The 18633-nt window shown below is 44.3% G+C and overlaps 1 protein-coding gene across 1 annotated transcript in view; it reads right to left on the bottom strand.

The window, feature by feature from the left end:
* The window catches only part of TSNARE1 (t-SNARE domain containing 1), a 355693-nt gene that overhangs the window by 20396 nt on the left and 316664 nt on the right, over positions 1–18633 (bottom strand). The window contains exon 12 of the mRNA XM_058177145.1: positions 7303–7417. Within this exon, the coding sequence (XP_058033128.1) occupies positions 7322–7417 (96 nt within the window). The 3' untranslated portion in view covers positions 7303–7321. The remainder of the gene's footprint in view (positions 1–7302; positions 7418–18633) is intronic.

Genomic DNA, 18633 nt, shown 5'->3' with positions numbered 1-18633 from the left:
GATACTCCTTGCAGACAGCCGCACACAGCTACCTCATATTTAAGTAGTTGTCTACTAGGACTCCAAGATCCCTCTCACAGTTACTCCTATTGAGTAACTTCTAAAAACCTATGCATTTCTTTTTTCTTATCTAAGTGCCAAACCTGACTTTTCTCTATATTGAATTTCACATGGTCGGGTAGGTCCCAGTGTTCAATTCTGTGACAGACACCTGGAAAGAATGTTGAGATGCTAAAAAAGGCTATTTGCAACCAGAGAACAATAATTTTTCTTTCTCTCGGCTTAGTGGGCACAGAGGAAACCTTTGCTTCGGTGGGCTGATGTCGGCCAGGGATTTGGCCAGCGGGCTAAATCTGGCCACGCCGCTCCCGAAGGTCTGAAGAATCGATCGCTGGAGTCTGGCTCGCTCTCTCAACCATCCAAGCAATGCGCAACACGACGATAAAAGCCAAGAACCAATGAGTAAAATTGCCCCCCTGGCATCCATTTTGGGAAGCGAGAGCGACTGCGTGGAAAAGAGCTTGCCGGCGTTTTGCCCTTATTTACAATATTCGTTACGCTGAGTTATTGCCTCATTCAACGTGGGCTCGTAAGTGGGAATAACCACGATGGCCACCGTATATTAGGATCAATTCGCGGGAAGGAATGAGAGAAAAAGGGCACTTAAAACCACTGCAATCCTGGAAATGGGACTCTTTTTTTTTTTTTTTAGGAGAAAGAATCCTGGCAACAGCCTGGATGAGTAACAGTGCAGAAATATGGCCGTTTTATTTTTCAGGGAGTGGAATTGTAATGTCTTTGTCAAAGCTATCTTGAAGAATACAGAATAGCGGAGTTGGAAGGAACTTCGAAGGTCTTCTAGTCCAGGGGTCTCCAACCTTGGTCCCTTTAAGACTTGAGGACTTCAACTCCCAGAGTCCCTCAGCCAGCTTTGCTGGCTGAGGAACTCTGGGAGTTGAAGTCCACAAGTCTTAAAGGGACCAAGGTTGGAGACCCCTGTTGTAGTCCAATCCCCTGCTTCAGCAGCAAATCCTATACCAGTGGGGGTGAACCTATGACACGCGTGCCAGAGGTAGCATGCAGAGCCCTCTCTGTGGGCACACGCGCCATTGTCCCAGCTCTGTTTTGGGTCTTTGCCACACATGTGTGCGTGCCTCCCACCAGTCAGGTGGTCTTCGGGTCTCTGCTGCACACACACGGGGCATGCATATGAATGGGGTGCACACCAGGAATGAAATCCAGCAGGTTCTGACAGGTTCTGGAGAACCGGTAGCAGAAATTTTGAGCAGTTCGGAGAACCGGTAGCGGAAATTTTGAGGAGTCCAGAGAAGCGGCAAATACCACCTCTGGCTGGCCCCAGAGTGGGCTGGGAATAGAGATTTTACAATATTCTTCCCACAGGAGTGGGGAGGGAATGGAGATTTTGTAGTATCCTTCCCGTGCCACGCCTACAAGCCACACCACACCCACCAAGCCACGGCCACAGAACCGGTAGTAAAAAAAATCGGATTTCACCACTGATGCGCACACATGCGCCCATATCAAAGGTGGGTTTCAGCAGGTTCTGAACAGTTCTGGAGAACTGGTAGTGGAAATTTTGAGCAGTTCGGAGAACCGGTAGTAAAAATTCTGACTGGCCCCGCCCCCATCTATCCTCTGCCTCCTGAGTCCCAGCTGATCAGGAGGAAATGGGGATTTTGCAGTAACCTTCCCCTGCTACGCCCACCAAGCCACACCCACCAAGCCATGCCACGCCCACCATGCCACGCCCACAGAACCGGTAGATAATAAAAAATTGAAACCCATCACTAACCCATCACCTAGCAGTTTGGGCGTGTGTGGCCTTTGGGTTTGCCATCGCTGTCCTATACCATTTCAGACAAAGAGACTACTAACAGAACTGAAGAAGCTTCTTGGATGAGAAGCAAAATGTTTTAAAACAAAAAAAAAAAGAAAAGAAAAAAAGAAAGACCAGTTGCCCTTGGAAAAAGCACATTTGGGATAACCATGACCCAGATATCCCAGATATTTTTTCAAGCGGCAAATGGACTTTCTGTTTTTTCTTTTAAAGAAGTTTCTCTTCTCATCCAAGAAGCTTCTTCAACTCTGACCAGATGGTGAGGAATGGAAGGATTTATACTTCTTAAAGACAGCTGGTCATTTGCATCCTTTTACAGCGTCATTGAGGCCACTTGGAGATTTATCTGTGTCCTCAGGGTCATGGAATGAGTTGAATAACAGTTGAACACAGAATAACAGAGTTCGAAGGAACCTTAGAGGTCTTCCAGTCCAACCTCCTGTTTCAGCGTGAAATGTTATACCATATGAGACCGATAGACAAATAACGGAACTGAAAAAGCTTCTTGGATGAAAAACAAAATGTTTTCAAACCAAAACCCAAGGAGGTCCAGTTCCTCTTGGAAAAAGCTCCTTTGGGACAACCATGACCTGGATGATTGATCCTTTCCATAGACATACAGAGTAACAGCGTTGGAAGGAACTTTGGAGGTCTTCTAGTCCAACCCTTGCCCTATAGACAAGAAATCCTATACTATTTCAGACAAATAGACAAATAACAGCATTGAAGAAGCTTCTTGGACGAGAAGCAAAATGTTTTCAAACAAAAGACCCCAACAAAGTCCAGTGGCCCTTGGAAAAAGCAACTTTTAGAGACAACCACGACCTGAATGATTGAGAATCTCCATAGACATACCGAGCAACAGAGCTGGAAGGAGCCTTGGAGGTCATCTAGTCCAACCCCCCACCCCCATCCAAGCAGGAGACCCTACACCATTTCTGCCAGATGGCAGTCCAGTCTCTTCTTGAAAGCTTCCAGTGATGAAGCTCCCACAACTTCCGAAGGCGACTTTTGTTCCATTGGTTGATTGTTCTCACCGTCAGAAAATGTTTCCTTATTTCTAGGTTGAATCTCTCCTTGGTCAGTTTCCATCCATTATTCCTTGTCTGGTCTTCTGGTGCTTTGGAGAAGAGCTTGACCCCTTCCTCTCTGTGGCAACCCCTCAAATATTGGAAGACTGCTATCATGTCTCCCTTGATCCTTCTCTTCTCTAGACTAGCCATCCCTAGTTCCTGCAACTGTTGTTCGTATGTTTTAGTCTCCAGTCCCCTAATCATCTTTGTTGCTCTTCTCTGCACTCTTTCTGGAGTCTCAGCAGCTTTTTTACAGTGTGGTGACCAAAACTGGATGCAGTGTTCTAGGTGTGGCCTTACTTGTAGAGTGGTATTAGTACCTCCCTTGATCTTGATTTTATCCCTCTGTTAACGCAGCTTAGGATTGTGTTGACTTTTACAAGGAATTTTGTTTCTTGTCTTGCCTTCTAATGCTTTGGAAGACACGTTGACCCCCTCCTCTTTGTGACAGTTCCTCAAATATTGGAAGACTGCTATCCTGTCTCCCCTCTTCACTAGATTTAGCCATGCCCAGTTCCTGCAACCGTTCATTGTATGTTTTAGCCTCCAGTCCCCTAATCATCCTGGTTGCTCTTCTCTGCACTCTTTCTAGAGTCTCAACATCTTTTTAATTGTGTGGTGACCAAAACTGGATGCTGTACTCTAGGTGTGGCCTTACTAAGGCTTTATAGAGTGGTATTAGTACCTCCCTTGATATTGATCGTATCCCTCTGTTAATGCAATTTAGGATTTCATTGGCTCTTTTTTTTTTTTTGCATTTATATCCCACCCTTCTCCGAAGACTCAGGGCGGCTTACACTATGTCAAGCAATAGTCTTCATCCATTTGTATACTATATACAAAGTCAACTTATTGCCCCCCAACAATCTGGGTCCTCATTTTACCTACCTTATAAAGGATGGAAGGCTGAGTCAACCTTGGGCCTGGTGGGACTTGAACCTGCAATATTGCAAGCAGTTGCTGTTAATAACAGGCTGCATTAGCCTGTTGCGCCACTAGAGGCCCTACCACCACACCACACCAACCATACCAGAGGCCCTGCCACCACACACTGCTGGCTCATATTTAACTGGTTGTCCACTAAGATCCCTCCAAGATCCCTCTCACAGTTCCTGTTTCTCAACTCTTGCTAAAAGGTTTCTATAACTGGAGATTCCGGATCAAAACACGCACCCTTCTGCATTCAAGTCATGTCTTCTGTTAATAGGCTATTAATAATGCCTGCAAATCTCAGCTAGTTTCAATTCCAAAACTTCAAAGGACGTTTTTATGAGATCCTCCCCAAGATTGTGAGATCTTGAGCAGAACCATTAGACCCCCAGGACACATGGATGCCTTCGCACATCCCATGCCACTTTGTTACCCAATTAATCAATTTTCTCACTTTCAGTCATAGATTGAATAACAACAAATTATTCCTTCAAAACCACTCAGATTTCCTAGGGGTTGTTTACACCCAAGAAAACAGTTACCCCAAATGCACAACTTCAACAAAGTTAAAAAGTATTTCATAAATGAAGGGGATTCTACGTGCCCCAGGATAATGTTGCAGGATCCAATTTGGGTCAATCACTGGAGCCCATCTTCAGATAATTTCTCTCTAACAGAGTATGTTCTTTAGGCTGTTCAGTGTGTGGTATTTATATGGTGCCCGGTTGTGTGTGTGTGTGTGTGTGTGTGTGTCTTTTTAGTTGATTAGGTCATTGGTTGTGGTTTCTTTGTGCTCCCAAGTTCTCGCCTCTTAAATGCTTGATAAGGTACTAAGATTGTTGGACGAGCAGGTACAAAAACAGCCAGGGAAGTAATTGAAGCTTGAGAAACGAGCCCCTTGTCGCATACAGTCAATTTTTCAGCTACTAAGATAGTTGGACGAGCCAATACAAAAACAGCCAGGGAAGTAATTGAAGCTTGAGAAACTAGCCCCTTGTCGCATACGGTCAATTTTGCAGCTACCAAGATTGTTGGACAAGCAGGTACAAAAACAGCCAGGGAAGTAATTGAAGCTTGAGAAACGAGCTCCTCGTCTCATACGGTCAATTTTGCAACTACTAAGATTGTTGGATGAGCAGGTACAAAAACAGCTAGGGATGTGATTGAAGCCTGGAAAAGAAATGGGCCCCTTGTCAATCAACAGGAGTGCTGATTTACCCCCAGCTTATCAAGAGTTTAGGAGGCGAGGGCTTGGCAGCACAAGAAAACAAAAGCCAATGACTTAATAGCTAGCTACCCCAAGAATCCTCTTCTTTTGCCTACTCCTAGTTTTTTCTCTATATTCTTACTTCCTATTTCTTCACCTCCATGCTGTTCCAAGGAAGGAGATGGCACATTAGAAAGAAATGATCTTAGGCAACAACACGGACTTATCGAACGCAAAGTACAGTTGACTCTTTGTGTTCATTGAGCTGAAGAGTCAATGGTGCATTTTTTCGTTTTAAACAGCTGGCTCAGCTATCTTTCTGGCAAATTGTTTCTAGCGAAGGAAAAAAATGCCATGGGGGTTCCTACTTCACCTTGGTTTTAGAGATCATTGGTTCCATTGCAATTCTGTGCTCTTTGGCATGGACGGCAGAGGACAATTCTGGAACAGCTTATAGGATGGGAACCTCCCAGCCTGGAAGGAAGATGGAGTGAAGCAGGGAAGTAGCCTTGAGTCCATGGACAGCCGCAACAGGATGACCTATGAGTTGTAAATCGAGGACCTTCACTTTAGATCTGTGGTTGACCTCTCCATGTTCCACACCAGCCTCCCACTGCTGTGACCAATGGTCACTCTGAGAATCTGTTGTGGTCCACCGGCGGTCTGCACAGCTGGCAGCAGAGTCAGACAGTGAGGAGGTTGGGGAGGAACATGAGCCAGTCCTGGAGTCTGGGGAAGGCTCTGATGAGGGCTCTGCGTTGGAGGCAGAGAGGGAGCCAGGGCCATCTGGTAGAGTTATGTGCTGCCTCCAGAATCTGACATCAGCGAGACAGAAGAACAGTGTAAGCCTGTTTCCAGTGCGCGCATCCGCAGAACTGCCAGAAGGCAAGAACAATTAAGGGGAAAAAAAGGGCAACTCGGGAGTAAGGCTTGGAGATGATTGGCCCGTCTCATAAGACATAAAAGAGGAGCAACCGGACGTTTGCAATTAGTTAAGTTATTTGTTTGATTTTAGGAAGCTATATAATCAACTCAAGCCCTGAGAAGTCCGCTTGACTCTGTGCTCCGTTTGGCCTTGCAAAACTAATTGGCAATTAGGTCTCTGGCAGCGGTTCAAGGGAGATAAAGGCGGATGCTTATCAACATTAAGTCTGTGTCAACTCAAGCAGACATCTGTCGGAATCTTCACAGACGGTTTGTGAATCATTATAGGCTATGTACCATAATCCACAGCTGTCTCAATAAATGAGGATTTTTTGGGGGACGAAAATTGTGATTTCTCAGGAAGCCTAGGTGTCAGCTTTGGAAGCCATACTGTTCTGTCTCCTTCCCCACTTCAGACCCATGAGCTGGCCTTCAGCCAGTGAATTCATGGCTCTTATCAGTCCTGGCAGAGAAATCGCAGCTGCCTGCCAAAGTTCAAACAAATGACTCATGTAGCAAGACTTTCAGCTCTTTTTGAAACGGTTCAGCTAAACTTTTGCTTCCCGTGGAGTGAGAGCAGTCCCAAAGCTCCTTATATATCCTGTTGATTCCTTTTGATGACGCCGCCTCTCTAATCTTCTGAAGCGCGGGTCAAGCCAAGCTTGATTATTTTTATCAGCTGGGTCTGAAGGCATAGCCTGGAAAAGGGAGGAATCAGGGGATGACGGCCTCATTACGTCCTCCGACTGGTCTGGTTCTGGCTCCTGGAGCTGAGCCAAAGGAATCGGTGCTCCCGAGATAAGCCTTACTGGCCCTTCCCCCTCACTTTCGGAGTCACTTTCGGGCATGGGGCCAAGTTCGGGGGCTGGAGTCACAACACATACTAGGCCGAAGGCTTCCGTGCTGCCACTTTCTCATGTGTGGGAAAGTAGGGGGGGGGTTGATGGAAGAGGCTATTAGACATAACAACATTCTTCCTGCCGGTCAAGGTCAGGCTGAGCCTACATCTTGAGAAGGAGAGGCCGGAGTGATGTCTCGAGATGGGACGGTTGGAGATCGGAGCATGTGATCGGCAGAGGGGTCAGGAGGGTAGGGATTTTGGAGTTTATCTTACTGAGGGAGAAACCCGGATCCCCAGATTCGGATTTCATTCAACTGTGCCAGTTTACCTATGTTAGTCAAAGAACTTTGAAAGATGTTTGTTTCAGAATTTTTTCTGCAGGAGGGGGTTTTCTGGAACGCTGGCACTAGGTCAGAACAGAATCTACCAAACGCCTAATTTTCCCTAAGAAACGGTCGGGAGTTCCTACCTGTGAAGGCCAGCTGGGTTTATTTCTTGATGGAAACGGAGAGGATGATGATGAAGATCAGAAGGACGACCAGACCGGCGGAGATCACGCAACATTTCACTCTCCTCGCTCGCCGCTGAGAAGGACAAAGACAAGAAATGAAGGGATGGGACCAGCAGAAGTCTTAACCGGTTATATTCTAAACCAGGAACTCTTGACATGCTCTAAGGAAAGGAGGAAAGTGGGTTCGCGAACCATTGGATTGTTGGACAAGGGACCCCCCCACCTTAAAAGTTAACACACATACACACACATATAAAAAGAAAGAATGATTAGGCATCTGTTTTCGTTTTACCTCTGAATGTGTGAAATTGGTTGTGGGTCTCCAGAAACTCCTACTGCTTTTTTTAAAAAAAGAATCTGTATGATGGACTTGAGTCCGGCATTGTGTGATTTATGTTAATAAATATTAATAAATACATGCTATTGACACTTTCCCCCTTAATTCTGTCTCTAGAGAGACTGATCAGGAAGACCTGTCCAGTATCTTCCTTCCTTCCTTCCCCACTCCTTCCATCTCACCTTTCCTTCCTTCCTTCCTTCCTTTCTGTTCTTCCCTTCTCTCTTTCTCTTTCTCCTTTCCTTTCCTTCCCTCATTCTTTCTTTCGTTCTCTCTCTATTTCTTTCTCTTCCTTTCCTTCTTTCTTTCTCTTTTCCTCTTTCTCCTTTCCTTTCCTTCTTTGTCTCTTTCTCTCCATTTCCTTTCTCCTCTTACCTTTTTTTCTTCCCTCCCTCCGTCCCTCCCACAGATTTCCTTCCTTACTCTTCCTCCATCTCACACATTTCTCCTTCCTTCCTTCCCTCCCTCCTTCCTTCCTCTTACACATTTCCTCCCTCCCTCCTTCCATCTCGCCCATTTCCTTCCTTCCTTCCTATCTTTCTTCCCTCCCTCCCTCCATCTCATTTCCTTCCTTCCTTCCCCACTCCCTCCCTCCCTCTCCCCTTTCCTTCCTTCCTTCCATTCCTCCTTTCTGTTCCTCCCTTCTCTCTTTCTCCTTTCCTTTCCTTCCCTCATTCTTTCGTTCTCTCTCTATTTCTTTCTCTTCCTTTCCTTCTTTCTTTCTCTTTTCCTCTTTCTCCTTTCCTTTCCTTCTTCCTTACTCTTCCTCCATCTCACACATTTCTCCTTCCTTCCTTCTTTCCTTCCTTCCTTCCCTCCTTCCTTCCTCTTACACATTTCCCATTGCTTCTCTTTCTGTATTGCTTCCCATAGCTGTTGTGGTCCACCAGCAGCTTGCAGAGCTGGCAGCAGAATCGGACAGTGAGGAGGTTGGGGAGGACCATGGACCAGTCCTGGAGGAGCAAGAACAGTTAAAACAAAAGGGACGACTCGGGAGTTGGGCTGGGAGATGACTGGCCCTGCCCATAAGACATAAAGGAAGAGCAAAGGCACGTGAGCCTTTGCAGGAAGCAACACTGTTCGTTCTGGTCAGATTCTGAATTCTGAAGCTCTGTTTGATTCTGGACTCGGTGTGACTTTGCTATTTAGGTCTTTGGCAGCGTGTCAAGGGAGATAAAGGTGGGAGATTATCACCCTTATCCTGAAGGACTCTTTACAACTATTTGGGACTCGCCTGTGAATGGATAGAATTCACAGCTGTTAAAATAAAACAGGTTTTTGGGACTACTCGTGTATTTTATTGACTCAGGAAGCCTAGATCAGAACAGTAGTGCCTGAACCAAATCAAATATTATACCTTTCATTGTTGCCTTTAATCAGAGCTATGATCCTGTTATATTACCCTCTCATTTGGAAGTCAAGTCAGGGGTTGGTCTCCAAGAGAAAAAAGTGAGGCAACCTTTTACATCTTAAAAAGATCTTCGTCTGTTCATTCCTGACCTTTGAAGAGAAAGTTTCCATCACAAATGAACTCCACGTTGTTGTTAAATCACTGCTTTCAGTCTGGTGTTCGCAAAGGCCAACAATCCTAACTATTTTTCCTACCTTTTTTAAAGTGGGGAATATTGATTTAAATCAGGGGTCTCCAACCTTGGCAACTTAAGACTTGTGGATTTCAACTCCCAGAATTCCTCAGCCAGCAATATGCTCATTTATTTTCCAAGTCAGATCTCCATTATCTTCCTTTCTTCCTCCTCCTTCCTCCTCCTTCCTTCCTTTCCTTCCTTCCTTCCTCCTTCCTTCCTTTCCTTCCTCCTTCCTTCCATCTTTCCATTCTTCCTCCTTCCTTTCCTTCCTTCCTCCTCCTTCCTTTCCTTCCTTCCTCCTCCTTCCTTCCTCCTTCCTTTCCTTCCTTCCTTCCTCCCTTCCTTTCCTTCCTCCTTCCTTCCTTTCCTTCCTTCCTTCCTTTCTTTCCTTCCTTCCTTCCTCCCACACCTCCTTCCTCCTTCCTTCCTCCTCCTTCCTTCCTCCCTCCTTTCCTTCCTTCCTTCCTTCCTTTCCTTCCTTCCTTCCTTTCCTCCCTCCCTCCTTCCTTTCCTTTCCTTTCTCCCTCCCTCCTTTCCTTCCTTCCTTTCCTTCCTCCTCCTTCCTTCCTTCCTCCTCTATACTTTTCCTTCCTTCCTTCCTTCCTTCCTTCCTTTCCTTCCTTCCTTCCTTCCTTCCTTCCATCTTTCCATTCTTCCTCCTTCCTTCCTTCCTCCTCCTTCCTTCCTCCTTCCTTCCTTCCTCCTCTATACTTTTCCTTCCTTCCTTCCTTCCCTCCCTCCCTTTCCTTTCTTCCTTTCTTCTCTCCCTCCCTCCCTTTCCTTTCTTCCCTCCCTCCTCCTTCCTTCCTTTCCTTCCTTCCTTCTTTCCCTTCCTTCCTTCCTTCCTCCTCCTTCCTTCCTTCCTTTCCTTCCTCCTCCTTCCTCCTTCCTCCTTCCTTCCTTCCTTCCTCCTTCCTTCCTTCCTCCTCCTTCCTTCCTTCCTTCCTCCTTTCCTCCCTCCCTTTTCCTCCTTCCTTCCTCCGTATCTCCCTTCTCCTTCCTCCTTCCTTCCTTCCTTCCTTTCCTTCCTCCCTCCTTCCTCCTCCTTCCTTCCTCCTCCTTCCTTCCTTTCCTTCCTTCCTTTCCTTCCTTCCTTCCTTTCCTTCCTTCCTTCCTCCTCTATACTTTTCCTTCCTTCCTTCCTTCCTTCCTTCCTTTCCTTCCTTCCATCTTTCCATTCTTCCTCCTTCCTTCCTCCTTCCTCCTCCTTCCTCCTCCTTCCTTCCTTCCATCTTTCCATTCTTCCTCCTTCCTTCCTCCTTCCTCCTCCTTCCTTCCTTTCCTTCCTCCTTCCTTCCTTCCTTTCCTTCCTTCCTTCCTCCTTCCTTCCTTCCTCCTCCTTCCTTCCTTCCTCCTCCTTCCTTCCATCTTTCCATTCTTCCTCCTTCCTTCCTCCTTCCTCAAACTTCCTCAGACCCTCTCAGATACCTATTTATTCGAGATGGAGATGGTGGGGCTGGAAGGACGGACCCAAGCGAAAGGGATTATACCCCTCCCCCCCCAAAGTGGATTAAAGCTAAAGAGATTACAAAAGGGAAAAAAAACATATATATCTGAATGCTAAATGAATCTGTCAAGTCCACAAGTCTTAATGTTGCCATTTGGCTGAGGAATTCTGGGAGTTGAAGTCCACAAGTCTTAATGTTGCCATTTGGCTGAGGAATTCTGGGAGTTGAAGTCCGCAAGTCTTAATGTTGCCATTTGGCTGAGGAATTCTGGGAGTTGAAGTCCATAAGTCTTAATGTTGCCATTTGGCTGAGGAATTCTGGGAGTTGAAGTCCATAAGTCTTAATGTTTGGCTGAGGAATTCTGGGAGTTGAAGTCCATAAGTCTTAATGTTGCCATTTGGCTGAGGAATTCTGGGAGTTGAAGTCCATAAGTCTTAATGTTGCCATTTGGCTGAGGAATTCTGGGAGTTGAAGTCCATAAGTCTTAATGTTGCCATTTGGCTGAGGAATTCTGGGAGTTGAAGTCCATAAGTCTTAATGTTGCCATTTGGCTGAGGAATTCTGGGAGTTAAAGTCCAGAAGTCTTAATGTTGCCATTTGGCTGAGGAATTCTGGGAGCTGAACTCCATAAGTCTTAATGTTGCCATTTGGCTGAGGAATTCTGGGAGTTGAAGTCCACAAGTCTTAATGTTGCCATTTGGCTGAGGAATTCTGGGAGTTGAAGTCCATAAGTCTTAATGTTGCCATTTGGCTGAGGAATTCTGGGAATTGAAGTCCAGAAGTCTTAACGTTGCCAAGTTTGGCCGAGGAATTCTGGGAGTTGAAGTCCGCAAGTCTTAATGTTGCCATTTGGCTGAGGAATTCTGGGAGTTGAAGTCCATAAGTCTTAATGTTGCCATTTGGCTGAGGAATTCTGGGAATTGAAGTCCAGAAGTCTTAATGTTTGGCTGAGGAATTCTGGGAATTGAAGTCCAGAAGTCTTAATGTTGCCATTTGGCTGAGGAATTCTGGGAATTGAAGTCCAGAAGTCTTAATGTTTGGCTGAGGAATTCTGGGAATTGAAGTCCAGAAGTCTTAATGTTTGGCTGAGGAATTCTGGGAGTTGAAGTCCACAAGTCTTAATGTTTGGCTGAGGAATTTTGGGAGTTGAAGTCCAGAAGTCTTAATGTTTGGCTGAGGAATTCTGGGAATTGAAGTCCAGAAGTCTTAATGTTTGGCTGAGGAATTCTGGGAATTGAAGTCCAGAAGTCTTAATGTTGCCATTTGGCTGAGGAATTTTGGGAGTTGAAGTCCACAAGTCTTAATGTTTGGCTGAGGAATTCTGGGAATTGAAGTCCAGAAGTCTTAATGTTTGGCTGAGGAATTCTGGGAATTGAAGTCCAGAAGTCTTAACGTTGCCAAGTTTGGCCGAGGAATTCTGGGAGTTGAAGTCCGCAAGTCTTAATGTTGCCATTTGGCTGAGGAATTCTGGGAATTGAAGTCCAGAAGTCTTAATGTTGCCATTTGGCTGAGGAATTCTGGGAATTGAAGTCCAGAAGTCTTAATGTTTGGCTGAGGAATTCTGGGAATTGAAGTCCAGAAGTCTTAATGTTGCCATTTGGCTGAGGAATTTTGGGAGTTGAAGCCCACAAATCTTAATGTTTGGCTGAGGAATTCTGGGAGTTGAAGTCCACAAGTCTTAATGTTTCGCCGTGGAATTCTGGGAATTGAAGTCCAGAAGTCTTAATGTTGCCGTTTGGCTGAGGAATTCTGGGAGTTAAAGTCCAGAAGTCTTAATGTTTGGCTGAGGAATGCTGGGAGTTGAAGTCCACAAGTCTTAATGTTTCGCCGTGGAATTCTGGGAATTGAAGTCCAGAAGTCTTAATGTTGCCGTTTGGCTGAGGAATTCTGGGAGTTAAAGTCCAGAAGTCTTAATGTTGCCATTTGGCTGAGGAATTCTGGGAATTGAAGTCCAGAAGTCTTAATGTTTGGCTGAGGAATTCTGGGAATTGAAGTCCAGAAGTCTTAATGTTTGGCTGAGGAATTCTGGGAGTTGAAGTCCAGAAGTCTTAATGTTTGGCTGAGGAATTTTGGGAGTTGAAGTCCAGAAGTCTTAATGTTTGGCTGAGGAATTTTGGGAGTTGAAGTCCACAAGTCTTAATGTTTGGCTGAGGAATTCTGGGAGTTGAAGTCCACAAGTCTTAATGTTTGGCTGAGGAATTCTGGGAATTGAAGTCCAGAAGTCTTAATGTTTGGCTGAGGAATTCTGGGAGTTGAAGTCCAGAAGTCTTAATGTTTGGCTGAGGAATTTTGGGAGTTGAAGTCCAGAAGTCTTAATGTTTGGCTGAGGAATTTTGGGAGTTGAAGTCCAGAAGTCTTAATGTTGCCATTTGGCTGAGGAATTTTGGGAGTTGAAGTCCAGAAGTCTTAATGTTTGGCTGAGGAATTCTGGGAATTGAAGTCCAGAAGTCTTAATGTTTGGCTGAGGAATTTTGGGAGTTGAAGTCCAGAAGTCTTAATGTTGCCATTTGGCTGAGGAATTCTGGGAATTGAAGTCCAGAAGTCTTAATGTTGCCATTTGGCTGAGGAATTCTGGGAATTGAAGTCCAGAAGTCTTAATGTTGCCATTTGGCTGAGGAATTTTGGGAGTTGAAGTCCACAAGTCTTAATGTTTGGCTGAGGAATTTTGGGAGTTGAAGTCCACAAGTCTTAATGTTGCCATTTGGCTGAGGAATTCTGGGAATTGAAGTCCAGAAGTCTTAATGTTTGGCTGAGGAATTTTGGGAGTTGAAGTCCATAAGTCTTAATGTTTGGCTGAGGAATTCTGGGAGTTGAAGTCCACAAGTCTTAATGTTTGGCTGAGGAATTTTGGGAGTTGAAGTCCATAAGTCTTAATGTTTGGCTGAGGAATTCTGGGAATTGAAGTCCAGAAGTCTTAATGTTTGGCTGAGGAATTTTGGGAGTTGAAGTCCACAAGTCTTAATGTTGCCATTTGGCTGAGGAATTCTGGGAATTGAAGTCCAGAAGTCTTAATGTTGCCATTTGGCTGAGGAATTCTGGGAATTGAAGTCCAGAAGTCTTAATGTTGCCATTTGGCTGAGGAATTTTGGGAGTTGAAGTCCACAAGTCTTAATGTTTGGCTGAGGAATTTTGGGAGTTGAAGTCCATAAGTCTTAATGTTGCCATTTGGCTGAGGAATTCTGGGAATTGAAGTCCAGAAGTCTTAATGTTTGGCTGAGGAATTCTGGGAGTTGAAGTCCATAAGTCTTAATGTTTGCCTGAAGAATTCTGGGAGTTGAAGCCCACAAGTCTTAATGTTTGGCTGAGGAATTTTGGGAGTTGAAGTCCACAAGTCTTAATGTTTCGCCGTGGAATTCTGGGAATTGAAGTCCAGAAGTCTTAATGTTTGGCTGAGGAATCTTGGAAGTTGAAGTCCAGAAGTCTTAACGTTGCCAAGTTTGGCCGAGGAATTCTGGGAGTTGAAGTCCGCAAGTCTTAATGTTGCCATTTGGCTGAGGAATTCTGGGAGCTGAACTCCATAAGTCTTAATGTTTGCCTGAAGAATTCTGGGAGTTGAAGCCCACAAGTCTTAATGTTTGGCTGAGGAATTTTGGGAGTTGAAGTCCACAAGTCTTAATGTTTCGCCGTGGAATTCTGGGAATTGAAGTCCAGAAGTCTTAATGTTGCCGTTTGGCTGAGGAATTCTGGGAGTTAAAGTCCAGAAGTCTTAATGTTGCCATTTGGCTGAGGAATTCTGGGAGTTGAAGTCCATAAGTCTTAATGTTTGGCCGAAGAATTCTGGGAGTTGAAGCCCACAAATCTTAATGTTTGGCTGAGGAATTCTGGGAGTTGAAGTCCACAAGTCTTAATGTTTCGCCGTGGAATTCTGGGAATTGAAGTCCAGAAGTCTTAATGTTGCCGTTTGGCTGAGGAATTCTGGGAGTTGAAGTCCAGAAGTCTTAATGTTGCCATCTTTAGAGACCTCTGCGCTAAGATCAGGAGCCCTCCATGACAGCAAAAACCTCTTAAAAAACACAAATCAAATCCTTTGGGGCAAAGAGATGGATTATAGGTAGTCCTCGACCTACGACCACAACTGAGCCCAAAATTTCAGTTGCTAAGCAGGGCAATCATTCAGTGAATTTTACCTCCGTTTCATGATCTTTTTATCACAGTTGTCAAGCGAATCACTCAAGTTCTTAAGCAAATTGTGCGATTGTTAAGGAAAATCCCCACTGACTTGGTTTATCAGAAAGCTGGCTGGGAAGTTTGCAAATGGCGATCCCATGACCCCGGGACACTGCAACCGTCATAAATATGAGTCAGTGGTCAAAGCGTCTCAATTTTGATCACATGATGATGGGGGATGCTGCTACGGTCGTAAGTGTGACACATGGTCCTAAGTCACTTTTTTCACTGCTGTTGTTACGAGAGTCCTTGGCTTACGACCACAATTGAGCCCACCGTTTCTGGCATTACGCGAGACATTTGTCCCCGTGAGTTTGGCCTTGTTTTACGACTTTCCTTGCCTCGGTTGTTAGGTGAATCACTGCAGTTGATCAGTGAGTCACCTGGTGGTTCGCGGAATCTGGCTTCCCCAATGACTTCGCTTGTCCGAAGGTCGTAAAAAGAGATCATATGATCCCAGGACACGGCAGACATTCTGAATACGAACCCAAACATCTGAATTTCGATCACATCACCATGGGCGCGTTGCAAAGGTCGTAAATGTGTAAAACAGTAATAAGGCCAATGTCAGCGTTCCAGAAAACCCCTCCTGCAGAAAAGACTCCGAAGCAAACATCTTTCAAAGTTCTTTTTCTAGCACAGGTAATCTGGCACAGTTGGTTGAAATCCGAATCTGTGGATCCGGGTTCCTCCCTCAATAATACAAATCCCAAAATCCCCACCCTCATGACCCCTCTGCCAATCACATGCTCCAATCCTCAACCGTAATAGCTCAGGCTGGTAAGAAGCCTGTTATTAAAACACAGCTGCCTGCAAATACTGCAGGTTCTAGTCCCACCAGGCCCAAGGTTGACTGAGCCTTCCATCCTTTATAAGGTAGGTAAAATGAGGACCCAGATTGTTGGGGGGGCAATAAGTTGACTTTGTAAATATACAAATAGAATGAGACTATTGCCTTATACACTGTAAGCCGCCCTGAGTCTTCGGAGAAGGGCGGGATATAAATGTAAAACAGTAATAAGGCCAATGTCAGCGTTCCTGAAAACCCCTCCTGCAGAAAAGACTCCGAAGCAAACATCTTTCAAAGTTCTTTTTCTAGCATAGGTAATTTGGCACAGTTGGTTGAAATCCGAATCTGTGGATCCGGATTCCTCCCTCAATAATACAAATCCCAAAATCCCCACCCTCATGACCCCTCTGCCAATCACATGCTCCAATCCTCAACCGTAATAGCTCAGGCTGGTAAGAAGCCTGTTATTAAAACACAGCTGCCTGCAATTACTGCAGGTTCAAGTCCCACCAGGCCCAAGGTTGACTCAGCCTTCCATCCTTTATAAGGTAGGTAAAATGAGGACCCAGATTGTTGGGGGGGCAATAAGTTGACTTTGTAAATATACAAATAGAATGAGACTATTGCCTTATACACTGTAAGCCGCCCTGAGTCTTCGGAGAAGGGCGGGATATAAATGTAAAACAGTAATAAGGCCAATGTCAGCGTTCCAGAAAACCCCTCCTGCAGAAAAGACTCCGAAGCAAACATCTTTCAAAGTTCTTTTTCTAGCACAGGTAATTTGGCACAGTTGGTTGAAATCCGAATCTGTGGATCCGGGTTCCTCCCTCAATAATACAAATCCCAAAATCCCCACCCTCATGACCCCTCTGCCAATCACATGCTCCAATCCTCAACCGTAATAGCTCAGGCTGGTAAGAAGCCTGTTATTAAAACACAGCTGCCTGCAAATACTGCAGGTTCTAGTCCCACCAGGCCCAAGGTTGACTGAGCCTTCCATCCTTTATAAGGTAGGTAAAATGAGGACCCAGATTGTTGGGGGGGCAATAAGTTGACTTTGTAAATATACAAATAGAATGAGACTATTGCCTTATACACTGTAAGCCGCCCTGAGTCTTCGGAGAAGGGCGGGATATAAATGTAAAACAGTAATAAGGCCAATGTCAGCGTTCCAGAAAACCCTCCTGCAGAAAAGACTCCGAAGCAAACATCTTTCAAAGTTCTTTTTCTAGCATAGGTAATTTGGCACAGTTGGTTGAAATCCGAATCTGTGGACCCGGATTCCTCCCTCAATAATACAAATCCCAAAATCCCCACCCTCATGACCCCTCTGCCAATCACATGCTCCAATCCTCAACCGTAATAGCTCAGGCTGGTAAGAAGCCTGTTATTAAAACACAGCTGCCTGCAAATACTGCAGGTTCTAGTCCCACCAGGCCCAAGGTTGACTGAGCCTTCCATCCTTTATAAGGTAGGTAAAATGAGGACCCAGATTGTTGGGGGGGCAATAAGTTGACTTTGTAAATATACAAATTTACGTATCTCCTAATTCCTTATATATCAAGTATACACTATATTACTACTATTCCTACAATAAATAAATAAATAAATAAATAAATAAATAAATAAATAAATAAATAAATAAATAAATAAATAAATAAATAAATAAATAAATAAATAAATAAATAAATAAATAAATAAATAAATAAATAAATAAATAAATAAATAAATAAATAAATAAATAAATAAATAAATAAATAAATAAATAAATAAATAAATAAATAAATAAATAAATAAATAAATAAATAAATAAATAAATAAATAAATAAATAAATAAATAAATAAATAAATAAATAAATAAATAATAAATAAATAACCGTCTCATCTCGAGACATCACTCTGGCCACTCCTTCTCACAATGGATTACCACTCCATTGTGCATGCACACGTGGGGGACACCCGTTGTTTCAGTGTTGTTGTAATCAGAAGTGGTACTCAGCCGGTTCTGGCAAACTGGTTGCAGCCACCCGGTTGCAATCCCATCCTAAATTGCTGTGTTTTTTGTGTGCATGTGTTTGTTTGTTTTTAAACAAAGTTTTATTAGATTTTAAAACACAGAAAAACAATGGACATAGCTCCACGTCTCTGGTTCACGTCAAATTCAAGTTACTATATCATATATTCCTCGTAAAAGGTAAAGGTAAAGGTTCCCCTCGCACATACGTGCTAGTCGTTCCTGACTCTAGGGGGCGGTGCTCATCTCCGTTTCAAAGCCGAAGAGCCAGCGCTGTCCGAAGACGTCTCTGTGGTCATGTGGCCGGCATGACTCAACACCAAAGGCGCATGGAACGCTGTTCCCTTCCCACCAAAGGTGGTCCCTATTTTTCTACTTGCATTTTTACATCCTTTCGAAACTGCTAGGTTGGCAGAAGCTGGGACAAGTAATGGGAGCTCACTCCATTACACGGCAGCACTAGGGATTTGAACCGCTGAGCTGCCGACCTTTCGATCGACAAGCTCAACGTCCTAGCCCCTGAGCCACCGTGTCCCGTTATATTCCTCGATCTATATACAAATTTACGTATCTCCTAATTCCTTATATATCAAGTATACACTATATTACTACTATTCCTACAATTCTATTCATATTTAATAAATCTTTTATGCCCTTACAAGTACAATATACATTGATATATACATTTCTAGAAACTCATTATCTCTTGTTTTTGGCATTTTTCCTCCTCTCTAGCCAGTCGTAGAATTTACTCCAGACCTCATCGTACCTTGATTCGCTTTTATCTTTGAGTTCTAAAGTAAGTCTATCCATCTCTGCACAGTTGTAGATTTTGTTTATTACTTATATTGTTTATTACCTATATTGCTGTGTTTTTGATGTCGCACGCATGCGCAGACAGTGCACAGTCACAATTCCAATGTTGGGTGAACCGGTTGCTAGAGTAT

The sequence above is a fragment of the Ahaetulla prasina genome, chromosome 3 (assembly GCF_028640845.1).
Source record: "Ahaetulla prasina isolate Xishuangbanna chromosome 3, ASM2864084v1, whole genome shotgun sequence".
NCBI lineage: Eukaryota > Metazoa > Chordata > Lepidosauria > Squamata > Colubridae > Ahaetulla > Ahaetulla prasina.
This window is presented reverse-complemented; position numbering and strand designations above follow the sequence as displayed.